Source organism: Gymnogyps californianus, chromosome 1 (genome assembly GCF_018139145.2).
Source record: "Gymnogyps californianus isolate 813 chromosome 1, ASM1813914v2, whole genome shotgun sequence".
In the NCBI taxonomy this organism is placed as follows: Eukaryota; Metazoa; Chordata; class Aves; order Accipitriformes; family Cathartidae; genus Gymnogyps; species Gymnogyps californianus.
Genome location: NC_059471.1, coordinates 126,613,281 through 126,633,531, shown reverse-complemented (window position 1 = coordinate 126,633,531; position 20,251 = coordinate 126,613,281). Strand labels below are relative to the sequence as shown.

Below are 20,251 nucleotides of genomic sequence, written 5' to 3'. Positions count from 1 at the left end.
CCTGACAATTTGCATTCTATAGTTTTGACATGCAGCTATGAATACAAACAGCTGAGAATACAGGTAACTTGACCTCACCACTAGAGTAATACAACACTGACGTCACCTCATTTTAAGAGATGCACACATGCCTCCCACTGAGCTTTAGTCTTGGTATCAGTTACCACCAAGTGGTTGGGGTCCCAGAATCAAACAAGCCTATAAGCAAGCTGCTGGACCTACTGCCCTGTTATGCTCAGAAGCCTCACTTAACCGTCAAAATACGTCTCAATAATGAGATGCATGGCTTCGCTCCTCTGTCTACAAGCAAACAAATCCATGCTACTATCTCTACACTCCACTTAAAGACCACCTGATGTACTATTCCCCAAAGAAAAGAGCTTGACCTGTACACTTTCCTAGGAAGTTTCTAGACACGGTCAAAAACAAATTTGGAGATATTAATAAGGTTAGGATAAAAGTACTTTTTAATCTTACACTAGCACATTAAAACCAAACATTAAATATCCTGGCAAAAATTGTTGCATTTCTACTGAAGAATGCATTGTTTCCCCCCCCCCCTTCAAATTCATCTAAAATCCTTCTTAGCATCAGGAGAAAGAAAAAGAAAACAGCCTCCAGAAGAACAACACAGTCAGAGAGGAGTTTGATTTACACAAAAAGACTACTTTAGACTACATGTATTCTTGAAACTTATCTGGTAAGGGAGAAATAAAAAACGAAAACCAAACAAAACATACCAATATCCCACTTTCAGTGAGTCTAAAGCCTCATTAGGCTAGGAGAGAGCCAAGTTAACAGCGCTGAACAAAAGCCTCGTTTAGCTGTATAAGGCAGACAAGCTTAAGACTTCACATACTTGAAAACAGATTCAGGCAGACTTACCTATAAACAAAAGAACAACTTCCATGGCACAGTGACATGGCGGTCTCTCTGCTGAGGCTACCTGTAAAACGTGCCAAGTCTGACAAGCCTTTCCAACAGAGAAATGTTGATCCTACTGCAGCCACTTCTTCAGTCCAGAAAAGTTCATTATGACCATCCAATCTAATCTATAATGCACAAGCCACAGCTATCTCACAATTTAGCTCCTGCTTTAAAACCAGAGCTGCAATGACCAAATTTCCCTTTGGGAAAGGGAAAAAAAAAAAAAGTATTTTACCTTCTTAAATTAAAAGTCACTCCTGACAGAAAAATCCATCCTAGCTATGGATAGTTCTTCTAGTAGTCTGTTGGCTAATCTTATCTTCACTTTGTGAATTATTTTTTGATTGTGAGCAAGTTACCCCATATCTTCTTCTGGGGTAGAGATTAAGCTTCTCAAGTCTATTAGCAAAAAGATTTTTTTCAGACTTATTCTCATGGCTCTTCTGAATCCCCTCCTATTTTCAATGTGCTTCTTGAGAGCTAGACGTAGCATTGCAGGAGTTACTGCAAACACACATAAATCCAACTCACATTTGCTTTTAGGCACCGAATCGCAGTGGAACCTCATGTCCACATGACTACCAGTCTCCCTTATGTTTTCACAGTTCTAGGGCACAGTTTTCCATTTTTTCTGAAAACAAGCACAAGGATGTATTTTGAAAGTGTCAGACTTGTTCTGTTTACCCTGTCACAAGCAAACAGTCCGGATTCACTCTGTTACAGTAATCTATTTTCACCAACCATTCCTTGACAGAATCACAGAAAAAATTTGGGTTAGAAATAACTTTCAACTATTGAGTACTCATAAGCTTTACTAGCAGTAACTTACTGTTCTTTTCTTTCTCTTTAAGCACAAAAACATTAAACTTGCATAGGGAAAGAACCACTCACAGGACCTGAAGAGCAACACCACCTTCCTTAGAGTGACTTACTGTGCTGTGTACAGTACACTGTGCACTTTGGGACTGGATGTGTACAGAGTGTCCACTTTTGTTTTTTTTAAATAAGGAGCTATTTGAGCACACCTGATTATCCACACAGTTGTATTTAATTCATAGGTCATGAGGCATGTCAACCAACGAAAAAAAACCCAAGCAACTGTTGCCAGGGTTGGCTCAGCCATTGTATTCCCTAGGAGCCTACTTTCCAAAAGTTCCCATGCTCTCAAGGAAATGGAAACAAGCTCATACCCACAGTGGGAGGGGGAAGAGTTTAAGGAGCCAGGACTATTTTACTTACATTCATTATATGCTCTTCTTCATTCACCCTTAACTTCTCTGGAGAGGGGAGTCTCATAAGCACAGGGCACTCTTCCAGTGGGCCACTGGCAAACACAGGGTTGTACACTAGGGTCATTACATCCCCTTCTGTGGCCCAGCCCCCCTCTTATTTGCAGAGGCTGAAGGAGAAACAGATTTTAACATTTCTTAGTGACTGAGCAGAAAACAAACCAATGGTAGTTCTCTTTCAGTGGCATCTGTGTACAGGCAGAGCGGCATCCAGTAAGAATTTTGGTGCAACTATGTCTTTCTTCTGTTGGAAATACAACATGTAAAATTTCAAGGAAGGGATATTAAAATACAGGTCATGAGAAAATATTCAAGCTATTGTATTTTCTAGGGGTTTGTTTGTTTGGGTTTTTTTTTTTTAAATCCTATGAGATCCCATAAACAAGGCTAAAAACAGAGTCCCTAGTCCCCCCAAAATGAGTGTTACTATTACCTAGTTCTCACAGATGCACGGGCACACACACTAAAAATGTTAGACAGACTATTATTTACCACTAACACCGGTAGCGTCCGTGTAGGAAGAAACTCCTCAGGACTATTTCATTATGGAGAGCTTCTGAAATATTGGATGCCCACTTAGGAAGTATTTGACATGAAACTGACTGAATTAGGTACTTCCAAAAGGGAGACTGCTCCTATTTATTTTAAAGACTTGGTCTAGTACATCAAAAGCGCTGTGTCCCACAGCACCTCAGCAGTAGTTCAGCCCTCACCAGCTCCACTGTGGGCATCAGTCTCATCAATCCATCATTGAGCTGACACGTGGTAAGACCCTGCTTTTCTGAAAAGTAGTTCTGGTCGACTACTGACCAGGGAGGCCTGTATCACAACTGTTTACCCCATGGTGTGACATGAACTCGGCTGAACTGGAATTCTGCTCACAAAAGGCCTGGTCATCTCCTGCACCTCACCAGCCACCTTGTCCTTCTGAGAGCAGGAAAGAAGGTCTCATACTTGAGCTCTGCCTATATAAGTACAAATATCAAATCATGTTGGAGCACGGCTTGGAAAACAGCTTACAAAATCCACAACCAAAGTTGTCACAATTACGATTTTGACAGACAAGAAAATTTAGCATCATATGAAATACGGGGAACTATGCTGCTAACATCAGGTTACACAATTAGAAATAGAATAAAAGTATCACTTTTTGTGAAGAATTTTTAAATTTGGCTTCCTTCCCAAGCAGAAAGAAAACTCAAAGACTTAATGTTTAAAAAGTTGAAAGATGTAAAGGTATTTCTTTGGAGAACTTTCAAGTTGCACAATCAGTTGAGGATTTTTTAATGTTCTTTAGAAAAAAGAGTAGAAAAGATCTGGAAGAATTTTGTAACAAAGTATTTCAAGTTTAGAATATGTGAGGAACTCTCCCAAGTTTCTCCTTCGAGATCCCACCAGAATGAGCTCAATTTCACAAGCCATTACATTTCATTGAAATAGGGTTCAGCTGAAGCTATTCCAACAAGGTCCTTGGGAAACAAGCTGACAACCTTCTTATCAATGATAAGAAAGCCTCTTGTCATTAATAGTATTAGAGACTTTTCCCTGAAAAAAAGAATCGTTTGGATTGAGAAAATCCCCTGCTTATTCTGAAGCAATTGCTTTGTAGTATTCAGTACTTTCTTTCTGCAAATAAGCGTTCTAAATCATTTTTAAATGGTGAAGCCAATGTACTTTTGTAACAACTCTGATTTGGATATAAAAATCTCAAGTTTGACACATACACTGAGGAGCAAAGCATATGCTCCATTTCAGAAATAAAACTGACTGAGGCATGAAGCTAACGTAAAGTCAGAAGACACACACACCCTACACATACCTCCTCCAGCTCCCTGCAGCTTGTTCCAACCCATGCAAATCCCTAGCCAACACTCAGGCTGCCTCTACGGCTCCCCCCTCTCTCACCCACTTGCTCAGAGCCGGTGCTGGACACCATCCAGCAGAGCTAGCTAGCGTTCTGCCAGCCTCTGCTTGCATGCCAGCTTGGAAAACAGGCTGAAACACACTAGCCTTGCAGAACATGCACACAAATGCTGCAGCAAGTGGTCAAAGAAAACTTAAGGGGGGTAGGGACGGGGCGGCATAATGCTGCCCAGCTCCAATCTAAAATCACTGTCATCTAAACGGATTTTGGGAGGCAGACTGCAGTAGCATAGGTCATTTCAAGTTCACAAATGTCCCTAAGGGGACAGCAGAGGAAAGCACCATCACCAGGGAAACACCAGCTTGGAAAGGAGCACTCAATGCCCAGCACTCCTCCTCTCCGCAACCATTGAAGGCTACAGCTCATGCACCAGTCTTAAAGATAGAGCACATCTACAGCTGTTAACTCAGCATGGACCCAAATCTACTCTCACACAAGACTTGGCCATTGCCCGCTTTATAATTCAAGCCCTTGCTAAGAGACCTCCTCAGTCTGAGCTCCAGAGCAGGGGGGGAGGACATCAGGGCATGCTTCACACACACCCAAGCTCCCAAAATGAGTATGCTACCACCTACCCCTCCACCAGCTGCCCAGAGCTCAGTTCTTCATAGGCACAGAGCAGACACTTTGAGGCAAGGGATATAGAGCTTTGCATGTCCATCAGATCTCTCTGCCTGCTCTGAAAGGAAACAGCTGGCACACATCTGTTCTGCTTTCTTTGTGCTGTCTGTTGCTTTCCACCTGCCTTACCTAGGACCTATCTGCTGCATTTCTGCAAGTAACTACATGAAGTCAGGCTCTGGCTGCCGTTTGTGTAGGAGGCTGTTCTGGAAGTGAGGAGGTCTACAGGGGAAACAGCAGGCTGCATAGGAGCTTCACCGTGCACAGACCATGAGCCACTACAGCAGTGAGGGGCTGTGGAGCCCCTCTTTGCTGCATGGCACCACCCACCCATCTCCAGCTGCAGGACCGCCTCCCTAGAACCTCTCACAACACACAGTTTCAGAGCTACAGAAGAAGAGGCAGCTGTCTCTATGGTGCATCCACCTCACCCACTGAAGGCCCAGCCTCCTACAAGTCGGATCCCCTTGGGCACTCAGCTGAGTGCAGAGCTAATGACTCACTCAACAGCAGGGAAGAGATCCCTCTCCTAGCACAGCCCTACTGAGGAAGCTGAGAGAAGAAACAGAAAAATGCATTTCAAGGCATTTTAATCACTCTTATCATCAGATTTAAATCTGAATGTCTGAAAGGAGAAGATAATTAACGCAATGGGGCTATATTTACAGTCATTTTGCAAGCCACACCTGCTCACTAGGATTAAGCAGTTGTCTTTGTGCACCTAGCTGGGTGGTGGCACTTTAGATGGCCCACAGTTCTGTTGTCAAGATCAGCTACATATGTAAATAGCAGGAACTGGTTTCACCAGAAAAACGAGGCAACTCTTCTGCCTTCCCAAAGCAAAGCTAGGATACATCACAGGGAACGTCTGTGTGCTGAAAGAGCAGCAAGATATTGGGAGGCAAATCTATACAGAAAAATATTTATTGGCGATTTCTTTCCATCAGAAAGGATGACTCGGAGTGATCTCAGAAAGGCCCTGCCAGAGCCTGGGTACCAGTGTGACTCAGGCCTCAGAAGTAGTAGCATGAGCATAAAGCGATTTAACTGCGTTTCCTGTTTATAAGATAATACCATCTTCAGCTGATTAAACACCCAAGTCTGGACATTTGCAATTAGCAATAAGGCTGACAATTTCAGTTTCAAATATAATTATTTATATAACTGCTACCAAGTACCTCTAAGTTTGGATGAAGCAAACACTTAAATTTTAAATAAGAAGGTTAAGCAACACGTTCAAGAGATTTGGACACTTCCATCAACAAACATCTTCCCCCACTCTGAACTCGAAACAAAGGTGCTTTTAGCTTCCAGGAGGCAAGATGCTCCAACCTCAGATTTACACAGCATCCTCATCAATACCATCCATAGCTGGCAATAACTTCTTTGGACCTGGTAGTAAAATTATGCCTATAATGCCCCTGCTAGAGACCATGTTTCATGCTGCCTCCCCAAGACACTAGTACAAGCCAAGTTCACAAAGGTCTTAAGTTCCTAGCTCCTTTTCATCTTAGGGAAAAATTGTGGATCTGCACCTACTTTCCTGACTTCAAAGATGCAGCGTTCAAGCAATCTTTTTGTTTGTTGTAGTAATTTCATCTACTGCAGGAGGATTTAACAAAAAACAAAAGCAAAACAAAACAACCCCCAACAAAAAAAACCTGTGATACATCAAGATCTAAACCAAACTTAATACAAATAAACCAAGTGTGTTTGTATGAACTCTGCAGTTACTATTTTAACATTGTGTAATTGAAGCGAGTTTGTCACCCTCCCAGCACAAAGTTATCCTTTAGCTCAGACAATCTGTCTGCTCCCCAGTTCAATTTTGAGTCCTGTAACTACAATGTCCAGATTTCAACAGCCATAAGTGTACTAACTAATATGATGCAATGGCAATTAAAAGCTCAGTCAAGATGATTTCCTTTTGGATAAAAAATACATTCCTTTCTGAACAGTAGTTTCATCTGACTCATATTTCTTCCTACAGCATGTGTGTAAAAAATTAGCCAATGTTATTTGTTAAGAACATCTGTTCCTTCACCTGATCTTTCACTGCAGGCTGCCTAAGTAATGGGGGGGGGGAAATCAAACTGCTTGTCTTTAGACTTACTTGATCCATCTAATAAACATGGCAAAAATCCAGATGGGGGGAGGGGGGGGCGGATGGGATGGATGACGCTTATACAACAAAGTAACTGTAAGACATTACTTCTGAACTCATCTTCCTTACCTGCAACAAAGTCCCACCAAGATTACTTAATACAAAGGCAGCCAAATACAGAAGCAAAAGAATGGCATACCTCAGTTGCACTTTTCCCTCATTACTTTGCCAGAACTGGACTCTGGCATCTCTGATTTGTATTTAAGTTTAGTAACAATTCCCAAATATTGGTCAGAAAAAAAGGTCATGACAGAAACAAACAATCCTCTTGGTGGTAATTCCTCTTGGTGTCATTTACTTTTCAGCAACTCATGGAAGGATACACAAATACTTTGTCTCAGGACTATGGTGAAAACCTGAAGGAGTATATTAAACAAACTACAACAGTAGTTACATAGTTAATGTAGTAGTGACTGTAGCCAATTACATGAACTGTTTTGGTATAAATTACACTAGTCATCTCATTAAGCCTGCCAGTAGCTCTACTGCACATGAAATTCATGGAAAATAGCACTCACCAAGCAATTGCCCCAAAACTATTTTTCCTATGAAATACCTGATTTGACCCCTTCCTTTTCTACCTTAGAAAACAAATGCAGATTTTACTGTTAGTCATTTCTATACTAAAAGCTGCTACCAGATTTGAATGAACCATTCTCAAAGACAGACTATACATAATTTTTCTTCAACTTTATACAAAAATGGAATGCAAAGGGTCAGCTATTGGGAGACATGTATATCAGTACAAGCTGATCAGAGCTACATACACACCATGGTTCACAATCACATACCTCCACTCATTCTGAACAAGGGGTGATACTTGAGTCCTCGTGGGTAGGCACAGCAGAAAATAGAAGGAGAAGCTGAGAGGTCGTATAAGCAGGCCAAAGTCCTGGATGACTTTATCTGTCATTTCCTTAGGGGCTTTAGAGGGTTGCAGTAACAAATACACAAATATCCCAAGTGTAGGCTTTACTGATGCTGCAAGCAACTTTAAAAAAAAGCACTACCTAAAAAAACCCACTTACTCCACGTAATTTCTAAAATGCTGCCAATATCACTAAGAAATCTTGATGTAACTCAATTAGTGCATAACCATCTGCTACACAGGATGACACAAAATATAACTTCCAGAGTAGTCATTAGCAGAAAAGCCATATACTCTTGTCTAGAACACTCATGTTTTTGGATGGGTAAGTGTCCCAAATCATCTAAACCTCAACAACAGATTTCAGATTTTGATTTTTTTTCCTTAAGCATCTCCTGGAGAATTTTCTACTCCTAGTTGCTGCTAATAACTTAATTAAATGTACCACTAAACAATGACATCCTGTACAGTTTTGTTTACCTGTCTTCTTTCCCTCCAAAGGGATGCAAGTAACTCACCTGTAGCAGACTTAAAACAGTGCTACACTACTGCTTGTTTGCAGAAATACTGAGCAAAGCTGTAACCAAACCACAAAGACCAAAAAAAAGGTTACGTCCATCTCCTAGAGTTGTCTTTTAAACCTTTCATTCCACAAGCTATGAATTGCCTTTTCATTAAAAGGATATCACCATTCAATCAACTCCATGCTGATTTTCTGAGCTATATTGCATTTCTAATGGTTTTGCTCCCAGTGACTTAAAAAAAAAGTAAATCACACGAATCTGAAGTATTTTCTTCCTGATCTATTAAACTTAATCTTCAGGTTCTAGTCTATTCTTCAGACGTGTGTAATAATAATTCATATTATATAGAACTTTCCACTGCTGCAGCTGGGTGAAGCTTATTTAGACAGGGCATCAAGTGCCAGTCTTTGTTCAGAACAGGCTGAAACTTGATGGCAGTCAGATCTACCCCAGTGCTCAGTTTGGAGCTGCGTCAACAGCAATAGAGAGATTCCCAGGGTGAAAAGAAGTGAGAAAAACACTTTAGCCTAATCGGCCATATTCAAGGGCTAGTCAGAACTACACAGTTTATCTTTTCTTACCATTTTAAAATGCTCCTTCTGTATAATCAGTGCTATCATAAGGCTAAAAAAAAAGGCACCTATTCTAGAGATTCTAGATAGGTAAACAAACATACCAGTGCTACAAGTACAGCAAAAGCTATTTAGACTAAAGTTATGACATTTCAGAAAAAATAGCATAAGTGTGCTTAAGATTTTTATTCTCTTTGGAGACCTACAGCTTTTATCCAACTCTCATCCTCCTTAGCAGGCTGCTTCATACCAGCAAATAAAAAGGAGGCTAAAAATCCTCCTCCAGTGTCACAAGCCATGGTCTCTCCTTCATAACCCAAGCATCTGGAGGCAGATATGAGAAGAAAAGCTTTCTTCAGAAGAAGTAACATACCAAGTACACAACACAGGAGATGACGCAACTGTCAGAGGGCCTTAAATACCAGCCTGCCAAAACATAGTTACCGATTTAACAAGCCCAGTAAACCATTCCCAGAGTGAACATGAGTCTTCAGAGAAAGGTGGAAAGAGCATTCAAACAACTATAGATGCAAGAAATATTTCATCTAACCCTTACTAGTTTTGGGCCCCAAAGTATGTCAACTTGTATCTGTGCTGCAATAAGTTATCTTCCAAATTGTAATGTATATCTGTATATCCCTCCGTGCAGGTTTGTGTCATATATGTTTATCATATTCTTGGCATACGTATTCTCACATGCTCCCACAGACTAGCTCTTTCTCATAGAAACCAAATCCATGTTTGTAAAAATTCAAAATCCTTTTCCAAATCTTGTGCAACCTCACATGTTCTTGTATTATGAAAAATAAAAGGCTTATTTTCACTTTTCACTGTATCACTTGTTTGCTTCTATTGTCGTACTCCTTCACACTGACCAACTCTAAACTGACATTACATTGCAATCAAATTGGCTTTTTTAAAGCCCCTTTTATTATTTTCTTTCCAACACCTCCTTGGCACTTCACACTTCCAAATTCTTAAACAAGCCTCCCAGATAAAAGCAATTTTCTGAGAGATGCTCATTTGATTTCAACTCTTTCCACCTACCTTTTCATTGCAAGGGAAGGACTTACTTTTTTGTTCTTTCTTTCCACAGGCATTCTTCTTATTGTAGACAAATATGAACTTTGACTGTTTATTAATAGAAACTAGAGTCCCCAGATAGAACACCCTCACTTTTGATGCAAGGATCCTTTTCATTAGCTTCCTCATTCACCTTTACCTTCTTCATTACAGTAGGAGGCCACTTAAGACTTTCACAGGTTTCTTCTTCCAAGGATATTAAACTGAATTATATTTCAGTATGAAAAGTGTAAAAAGGATAAAAAGTTAATTCAGAATCTTGAGATAGGGCTTCCAGATGTATCTTAATTTCCAAAGCATCTTTGACTTTCATCATTTCTATTTGCAGTTGCTGAAACTAGAAGCCTTTAATCAAAAGTAGATGCAAGCTTTACAGGTTCCAGCAGAGAGAAAGCCCTGAGATTAAGTCTGCAAGCAAGCTTTTTTTCTTCTTCCAGTGAGGTTATAAAAGTCTAGCTTTGTCCACCTCCAGGGAACGGTCTTCAAAAAAAAAAAAAAAAACCACCACAACCAAAACACACAACAAAAAAACCACCCACCTTAAAAACAGCAGTTAGTAACACTATCAGTTTAAGAATTGCTTACAGTAGTACAGAAAATTAATTCTTTCTCAAAATTTTTCAATAAAGCTATCCAAAGTTTGGTTGTTTTTTTTTTTTTTTTACAGATGGGGAAAAATTATGCATAGTAGGATTCTCTTCTTTTCTTCCTTCCCTGCTAATTTTTCTGCTACCCTTCCTTCTCCCCACTCACCATAGCCAGGAAAGAGATTACATCGCAGAGGCTCCCAACCCTAGCTTGCTGCTAATTACATGTGCTCACAGCACATATTGAGCATTCATGATACCTGGCCTGACTTCTAGAGGCATGGCACAACTGCCTACTCCCACTCAAATCCATGAAAAATTGAAGTCAAACCAGTCAGCCTCTTAACATCCACATTTAGTTTCCATCATCAGAGAAGCAAGAGTACGTACTTAGAAGAAATGAATCCTTGGAGCAAACCAAAGTTGTCAGAAACGTGCAGCCTCTCAAACCAAATAACCCAGCAGCAAAGCTGATCCCGGATGCTACCGCAGGCTAGTCTTGCTGTTGTAGCAATTCCTTAGTTCTACTGGCTTAAGAGTAGCAATGAGCATAACAAATCCACACCTGCCACAGACACTAAGATCATCCTTTGTCAAATGTTAGTGACACATGCTTTGCACACTGCAACAAGCTGCTTCCCGTGTTATCACCTACACATTTACTATGACTCAGTATTTAGGGAGTTTTAATGATTTGTTTATATAGTCAGCAGCTGACCATCAACCATGCAAGTTATTAAAACACATTTTCTGTCTAGAAGAGCAGGGAAAGATGCCAATGACATAACATTTTAATTAGAAAATCTTAATTTTTGCCTTGCATTTGTGACTTTCTGCTTCTAAGTTCAGTGCCCTTGAGGCTGAGAAAATGAGTACCACAGCCTCCTATCACCAGATTGGTAGAGGTTTTTAAAACTAATCAGTGACAAACTGTATGGCTAGAACTTTACAAGCCACAGCACTATCTTACAAGAGGCAAGTATTTACACAATTCCTTTGTTTTAACTGCAAGGTCATATTTGCAGAATCAGATAAACACTAACTTCAAACAAATACTGAGGTCTTGAAGTATAAATCATAGACAGAAGGCAACCATTTAATCATACCAGACAACACCTCACACTCTCTTAGCAGCCGCCACTGCACTAAAGAATCCCATTCCCCTGAAGTTACAGGCACGCGTTACTACAGGAAGCAGAAAGTGGCACTGTGAGGACACACAATACCCTGCACCACACATGCCTAAAGCTCTGTTCAAAGAACTTCTAACCTTTGGCATATGTCTCAAACCTAAAAATGCAAAGCCAATAGCACAGTTATATTCTTCATAGATTATACTTCACTGACTTTATTTTAGATTGCCAAGCTTATCAAGGAAAGACTGAGTTGCTAACTGCAAGTCCAACAAACTGACCACAAGACATAAATAGGTTTCTTCCTCACATAAACTACCAATTGCATTAACGGTTGTATACAAGCCATCAAGAGTTAGTTCACACAATCTGATTTGCCATCTAATGAGAGCATAGCTGGCAGTTACAATGTCTGTGCAGCATGATTTGCTATCGATTCAAGTACAGAGATACAGCTGGGCACAGGCAGAACGGCCCTGTAGCGTCTTTGTCGCTGTAGGAACAGTTGAGAAAATACTGAACGATCCAAGTACTCCCTCTCTAGCAACACAATTCTACAACCTGCTGGGATTCATTTTGCCTGTCCCATTTCCATTGGCTCCAGACTACTGTTGCTCAGTTTAAAAGTACACATGCATTTTGGGGGGAGTTTATGCTAGAGCCTGATATGTAAAATCAATGTTCTGACCATGAGGACATCTGCTTAGTTTGAACAGGAGGGATGAAAAGACATACAAGCTAGATTTATAAATGAGGAGTTGGGAAATCTGATCCCCCAGTTGTGCTCGCAGCTCTGCCACAGATCCCGTGTGGCCTTTGCTAGTTCCTTAGTCTTTCACCTGCTGAGCACAATGAACACTCCGATGACCTCATCAGGACAAGGACACGGTAGTCCAGATGATGTTCCTATGCACAAGCTGAAGCATGCCAATTTACCGAGGCCACCTGATGAAGAACCTGAGTCAGACTGTCAGAGCTGTGAGGAAGGGAATCTAAGTCTCTCATGAGATCAGGTGTTACCATGCCTGTGGCTGCACACACAAGTGTTCCCCTTCCCTATCTAACAGCAGCAACCCATCCAACAAAATAACACCAAAATATATGTTCTAAGTCTACACCTGTAAGTTTACCTTCTTTCATGGCATTGAAAAAAAAAAAACAAAACAAAAAACCCAAATCCATCAAAAGCATGATAAGAGTATTAAAGACAGCATTTATTACTACACCCTCCGCTTTCAGTGAGGCATCTCCCTGGAGAGGAGCAAAATTAAACCCCTCCTTTCTGCCCTTCTTATTCACAAATCCCATTCTTTACACAGAACACAGGAAGCTTATTTACTCTTGTGGAAAACAAATGTGTTTCCTTGACAAGAAACAGACACTAGGAAAGCACATCAGAAGAACTACCCAACACTGAGAATCAAAATTCAGCCCTTACTGTTAAAAAGCATCAACAATGTCTTTCTAAAGGCATAGAGAGACATTGGATAGGTTAATGAACCATGCAAGGAACTGGGAGACAGGACCAGGCACAGAAGCCAGAAGTCCTGTCACTAACTTGATACATGACAGCAGGTAAACAACTTCACCCCCTCAGTCTCAGCTTACACTTTAGTAAGCTGATAATGATAAAATTACCTACCTCACTGCATGGGTGGAGAATGCTTTACTAATTCACAATTACAAAGCAACTTGAGAACAGTGGATATAAAGCTAGTACATATACACACATATATAAATTAAAATATACATATATTTTTATAAATACATATACATATTATACATATATTTATTTATAAATAAAACACAAGTTAGAAGAAAGATAAAACACATTACCCAAAAGCTCCAGTCAGCACTCCAGCTATATTGAGCAGGACCCTGCATTTTCTCTGTGCACGAACTAAGAGTCTCCTCTGAATCAGCAAGTAGCTGGCTAATAAGACCATGATCCACTTCATGAACTTCCTGTGAACAAAGCAGCAAGGTATGTAATTCAACAATGGAGGAGAAAGGTGAAATAAGATGGTTAATCCATTTAACAACTACATATTAAATTAAATCTGACATGCTAGTTTCACCAAAGTGAGTGGCATGGAAACACTTCCCACTGACAGCCTTTTCATTGATTTTACATTTTTTCCAGAGTATACCATATTTAATTATTACTTACGTTTTTATCAGAGTATTTTATTTCCACAGCAGCCCCTCAACTTGCACATTGAAGCTGCACAGACATTTAGAGCTGGAATAACATCAACATGAGACATCAGTGCATAACATGCAGCACGTCTCTAGAATCTGTGGGACCTTTCAAAACTTGAGAAAGGTCATGCAGGTGTAGCATTTACCAGAGGACTGACGTATATAATACAGATACATCAAATACTTAATATTAGTTACACTATAAATTGTATATTTTGTTGTATATAAATACAAGTGCAACACTTCAGAGGCAAATAGTTCTACTCATATCACTTGTTATAAAGATAAGCACACTTCTGTAGCACTCTCCCTCGATATCAATATTCTTCACTTAATAGCTCGGCTTTACTTTATGAACGGAAACTGAGCCACAGAAAGCCGCTTGTCCCAAGCCACCTAACAAACCGGGAGAAAACCAGTCCAGGGCCCTAACCAATAACTAACACCACCTGTACTACTGTATCCGTCAATGAGAGACGAAGCTGGGTTTCGAGTCCAGAACGACTCAAAACCAAACCGATGCTGGCACACCCACATGCCCACGGCTAGACAGGGGTGCGAACACCCCGCCAGCAGGCCAGTGCTCCTCCGAGGCTCCAGCCAAGCCTGCGGCCCAGGCTGGGGGTACGCTCCAGAGAAGACAACGGGGTGAGGCAGAAAGCAAGAGACACCCCAGGCTATGTGGCGTGAGAGCAGGGCTGCTCTCCGGAGGCTTTCCACGCAAAACACACGGACTCGCTGCAACTTCCACCAGTTGCTGCTCACCACCTCGGCTTCCCGCACAGCGGACAGACCCGTTAATGCCCCGGGAGTGACGCTCCCGACCCACCATATCGCCGGAGTTACGCGGCTGTCACAGCCACCCCGCAGCCGCCTCCCCGCAGCGCGGCTGGGTCTCTCCCCAGGCGGCTCTCGGCACCCGAGAGCCCACACCCTCCCTCCGAGGGCCGCAGCAACCCCGTGGGACGCTCGCCGCCCCTCCTCACCGGGGGCCCACAGCGCCGGCGCTTCGCGGGCCCGGAGGGCCGCCGCCACCCCCCGGCCTTGCCCGCCTCGCCCCAAAAAACTTTCGGAGAGCTGGGGGGGGTGGTGGTGGCGGCGGAGCGGACCGCAGCGGCCCCGCACCCCCGGGCGGTGCTTCCCAGCGCTGCCCGCCCGTCCCGTCCCCCGGGGGAAGGAGCGGGGCTCCCGCCCCCCCCCGCACCTACCTGCGCAGCCCGCCGCCGGCGGCCGGCTCGCCCGGGGGGCGGCGCGGCGGCGGGCCGCGGCGGGGCAGCGGCCGGGGGCATGGAACCCGCCGGAAGGGCGGGCGAGGGCGGGCGAGGGCCGGCGGACAGCACGCAGACCGCAGCGCTTACCATGGAGGGGGGCGAGGGCGGCGCGGCGCCCGCTAACTGCCTCAGCGGGGCGCACGGCGGGGCCGCGGCCGCCATTTAAAGGGGCAGGCGCCGGCCGGGCCGCGGGGCGCGGACCCGAGGCGGGAGGCGGTTGCCAAGGGCGAGCGGCGCCGCTCCTGAGGAGGGAAAGCCGTCGGGGGGGCCGGAGAGGGCCGCGGCGCCTCTGATCCCTCGATTCCCCCCCCCCCCCCCCGGGCCAGCTCCAGAAACCCCTCTGCGGCTTCCACAAGGGTGAACTACGAAGCCTCAGAGCCGGTGGAAAGTTTGAGGACTGTAGCAGGAAAAGCTCCTGGCTGCGGGGAGTCGGGGGCGGGGGGGGCGGCGGCGTTATCTGCCTCCCTCCTGAGGGAAAGCCCCGCGCCCCGCCGCCCTCCCCTTGCGCACAGCCCCGGCAGTCGGTTAAACGCCGTCCGGGCAGCAAAAGCGGTTCCCTAAATCTGACGGGGGGGACGGGGGGGGGGGTTGGGGTTCAACGGAAAACACCGCCGAGTGGCCGCTCCAGGGGGACACCTAGGGGGAGAGAGGGGAAGGAAAGCCCGCCCTCAGCTGCCCGCTCCTCAGGCGCCCCGGGCCCGGCCGCTCGTCAAGCGGTGCCGCCGCCGCCACCGCCGCCGCCGCCGCCGCGACAGGCCGCGGTCGGAGGGGGCCGTCCAGGACCAGACCCCGCGTCCCTAGCCCGCCGGCGGCGTGCGCGGACAGGGCTGTGCCGCCCGGCGCCGCGGGTGTTTGCAGGGGAGCAGGCGGAGGCCTGCCTCTGCCCCGCTGCGGTGCGGGCTGGCTGCGGGCTGAGCAGGGGATGAGGTGAAATAAAGGAAGTAAAGGGCGGGGGACTCATCTCAGGAAACCCAGGCTCTCGTTTTTAAAGCTGCTGGGCCGCGCCAAGCGGTTTCTGCCCAAGCTGTGAGCACCCAGGGGTTTGAAAAGCTGGGCTCCCAAGTTAAGACAGCACCAAACGGTGCCCCTCAAATCAGGGGACCCAACCAGAGCGATGATGGCTTGCAGATTTGTGCCCTCAGGGTCGCCTCGCAGGAAAAAGAAGAGCCCTGTGATGTGAAAAGAAATCTCCACCTTGCTGGGTGCTGGCTGGTAGATGGTGAAAAGGGAGGGATGGATAGCCAAGGGAAGGAAGAGTAGAGCAGCCTGGCGTGGCAGCGCTGTTTCTTCCTGCTCTCTCTTTTCTCTCACCACTTCCCCAGAAAGTGGGTTGAGGCTCTCCCTGAAGGGACATCTCTGGGCCCGGTGATACATTAGCAAAGGAGCCAGAAGTCCCTGTGGCTGACATCCCCTCTCAGCTGTTGGCCCAGATAGGACAGCTTTAACGTCGCCGACTGTGAGTCTCCAAAATTTACACGAAAGTGTAAAAAAGAACGTGTGTTTTATTTCATTTTTGTTGCTTGCTTTCTTGATTTAGACCTCTGAAACTCAAATTTTTCAGGCTGTTCTCATCAACACTCAGGGGACCAGTTTACTTTTCTTTTTGTCCAAAAATTGAGATTCTCTCTGTATCATATTCAGTTATCCAAGTGGGAGAAGCTTCATGTTCAACTGATGGCTGCCAGTAACACTGAAATCCCTTTGTATTCCCTCGGTTAAAAGCTGGCTGACCTGACAGTTTTGCTCAGGCATGTCCTATTTAATGGAGGATTCACAAGAGAATTGCTATTACAGGATGAAATTAACATAAACAGGATTTGCAGGAACAACGGTAGTATGTCCATCACAACACACTTGAAGGTTTTTTTAGAAACACACCAAATACTTGGATTTAAATCAGACACTGTTTGGAATGCCTTTGGTCCAGCTCCATCTTCCCACGCTGACTTCTCTGACACGCAGTCACGGCCAGTACTCTAAGCCAGTAACTCAGTCCCAGTTCCTCTTGATCTGCCAGGTGCCTTTGACTTTAATGGTTATTCCCTCCTCAAACTCTTGATTGTTTTTGACTCCTCTAACTTCTTCCTTTCACAGATATTTTGGTTTCGCTCACTAACACTATGGCAGTACTTCCTTCAGAAGACCCTCACAATCTACCTTCCATCTTTCTACTGAAGTGCTATGTTGCTCTGCACTTGGTCCCAGTTCCCTTCTTAATATAAAGTGATTCCTTCCTGGTAATCCCAGGTCTTCCCTCTCTCCCAACCCATTTCAAACAGAGAAGAAATATTTGCCTTTTAGGTTCCTTTATCCATACTCCCTCTAGCCTATCCTGTTTTTGCTGATACAGCTGTGACCACACCAAAGCTCGAGCAACAAGTGGTCACTCAAGGAATGGGTTGTTCCTCTTGACATTGTTTGGTCAGCAGAGTTTTGCAAGTCAGACGTGGAATTTCTTGAAACCGTTATTGTGGAGCATCCACAAGCAAAGATGCAGATCACAGAATTTATTAAAAGCTTATTCAAGAAAGCCATATGACAGCAGCATGATGACAGATTTCCTCATGGTGTGATGGGGGCTTTTTTGGGATCCTTTTTGCTTTCAAATACGAAGAAAAGCAGAAATACTCATGCCTCTCTCAGCTGAATTGTGCTTGTGTTTTAACAGACGTGGAATTGAGTCTTTACTGGATACTCAGGTACAATTCCATTATCTGAGGAGTCCTAAAGATAAGCAAAATCATTAGATAAAGCCAGCAGGCTTCTGGAGAGGTGTGCCGTAATCCCTAATCCCATAGCTGAGGGAAAAGGAGTCAGCCAGCTAGCGAGAGTGGCAGGTGCTCGGTACAGCGGTAGCACTGCTGGCAGGGCTGGATGCTACAGGTGAGGGTTTGGGGCTGCTGGAGCTCTTTCCACAAAGCAGTGCTGTGTATGTACCTTTGTGTAAACCCAGACTTTCTGTTCCAGAGTGCACCTGCTAGTTTTGCAGATGGGCCATCTGCTTTAGCAGTTTTCCCCTCCACCCTGGTGGCATAGATGAGCTTTACTTAAATGGAATTTAAGTAATCAACTTTTGGTGAAAAAGGATTTGTTTTGCACTGGAAAAAAATACTTCGAGGAATACATTTTACCTATAAACACCATGTGCATATAGCCACAAAGATACTGAACTCCTAACTTCCTTTCATGGTGAATTAGGATGATAGGAGTCCGTCTGCTCAGAAAATCAAGCCAATGCTCTTTCTCTTCTCATCTCCACAAGGGAGGGGTTCAGCAGAAGAGAGGTCTCCTTTCGAGTATCTGGATATTCTGTACTTAGCCCAAAGTTCTGGTTTATACAAGGCCAAAGTGAAAAACAACGGATTATCTTCCCTCTGCTCTCAGAGCATTTTCAGCATCTTCTCAGGGAGAGATCAGAACAGCCCCCGGGAACTCATTGTTGTCACTTCAAACGTGGCTGTCATCCAGGCAGCAGGCAGAGCACTGTGAGCTCGAAGCTGTGGTAACTTTAGTAAGTGTGACATTCACTGGGCAGAATGTGAGCTCCCGTTGCAATAACACACACATATTTTTTTGCCTGTACTACCAGAGGGAGAGACGGTGAGGCCATATACTTCAGCAACTATGAGCCAGCACATTGGGAAGCTCTATAGATCTGCAGTGTCTTCATTCCTCCTCTTCTTGCTGGTGGGTGAGTACTAAACCACCTTCCTTAATTAGAAGAAATATAGCTGAATCCTAGAGTTTGGCTTGAGAGGTTCTCTTCTTTTTTTCAAAAAGCAACTTTCCGCTGAGGGCTTCCTCAGGATTGCAGGAAAACTGTATCTAGTGTTGTGCACTGCATTAAACCATACTTTTCTTTATAGATACATTCCTGTTTAGCTAATAGAAATGTTCAGAAAGAGTATGTTTGCCTGTCTTTTTCAAGAAGAAAGGCTGTGTATCATCATTGCTAGAAGCTTCATTTCTATTTTGGTTCTCTGATGTATTAGCAACTGGTTATTGTCACAAGGTAGTTATTCATATCCATTTGCGAAAGCCAACCTCAGCCCAGGGCAAAAGGCATATAAATTAAGATGAGCAATGTGCAGTCATTGATCACTTAATCATAGACAACTGGGAGCTGGTTACAGCTTGTGTAGCACCCTCATGGCACCAGGTGAGTGTGAAGCTGAGCTCTAAAGCCAACAAAACCATCTGAAAGACAGTCATTCCAGCATGAGAGGATTTTTATGTAGATTGGAAATCAAGCCCTATTTGCCCTCAACCTCTCCTCCATCTATTGAGTGTGAACAAAGGAGAGGAGGCTCAACTAGAAAGGTCAAATTTTGCACTGACCTCCACCCACCATTTTGGTTCCCCGATGCTGTTGGCAGGTGGCAGAAGCAGCCTGCAGGGCTGCTTGGGTTTACTCCAGGCACCAAAGAGTACGTTAGAGGCTCCAGGACTGGAAGAGCGCACAGGTATATTTTATTCTTTCCTTTTGTCACCCCACCTCCTCTAGCCTGCCTTGTGTATTTCTCATTCACAGCCAGCAATATGGCCTTACATGGAAAAGTACCAACCTGCAGATTACGTAAAGAGGAGGCTGATGGCTTAGTAGGTGCCCTATTAGTACTGCCAAATGTGGAGCAAGTTGTCACATTACAGGGAGTCCCAGAAAGCTTTCTCCCCTCATGGCTGAAAACTGGCCATGAACTACCGACTTCATATGACAATGACCTATTAGATCATCTAATCATTTTTCCAGGTCAAGACAAGATCATCTATGCTGTATTTCTCTGTAGTCTGTCTAGTTCAAGTGCTTTCACCAAAAAGCCTTGCATTCCTCTCCATCGGGGATTGAGCCCTACAACCCGCCTGACAGGGGACCTACACATCACTCTGCTAATGAAGCGGTTGACTTAAAAAGAGCTTTGAAGCAGAGTCAACAAGGCATTTGGCATGGTATGCTCCCAGATGCCAATATGATAAGGGCATTGTGTATTTGAATACCAGTGAAGTAGTATGTTCCAGTTTTGCAACCTGACAAAAGAAAAAGAAAGAAAGAAAGGAAGAAAGAAAAATAGAGGCTGTGCTGTGACCT

General features: G+C 44.1%; 1 protein-coding gene across 1 annotated transcript in view; it reads right to left on the bottom strand.

Annotated features, from left to right (window-relative positions):
- GRAMD1C (GRAM domain containing 1C) overlaps positions 1–15,265 on the bottom strand; it is a 56,243-nt gene extending 40,978 nt beyond the window's left edge. Inside the window, 2 exon segments of the mRNA XM_050895671.1 lie at positions 13,529–13,657; positions 15,253–15,265. Coding sequence (XP_050751628.1) covers positions 13,529–13,657; positions 15,253–15,255 — 132 coding nt within the window. The 5' untranslated portion in view covers positions 15,256–15,265.
- Between the last annotated feature and the right edge of the window lie 4,986 nt (positions 15,266–20,251).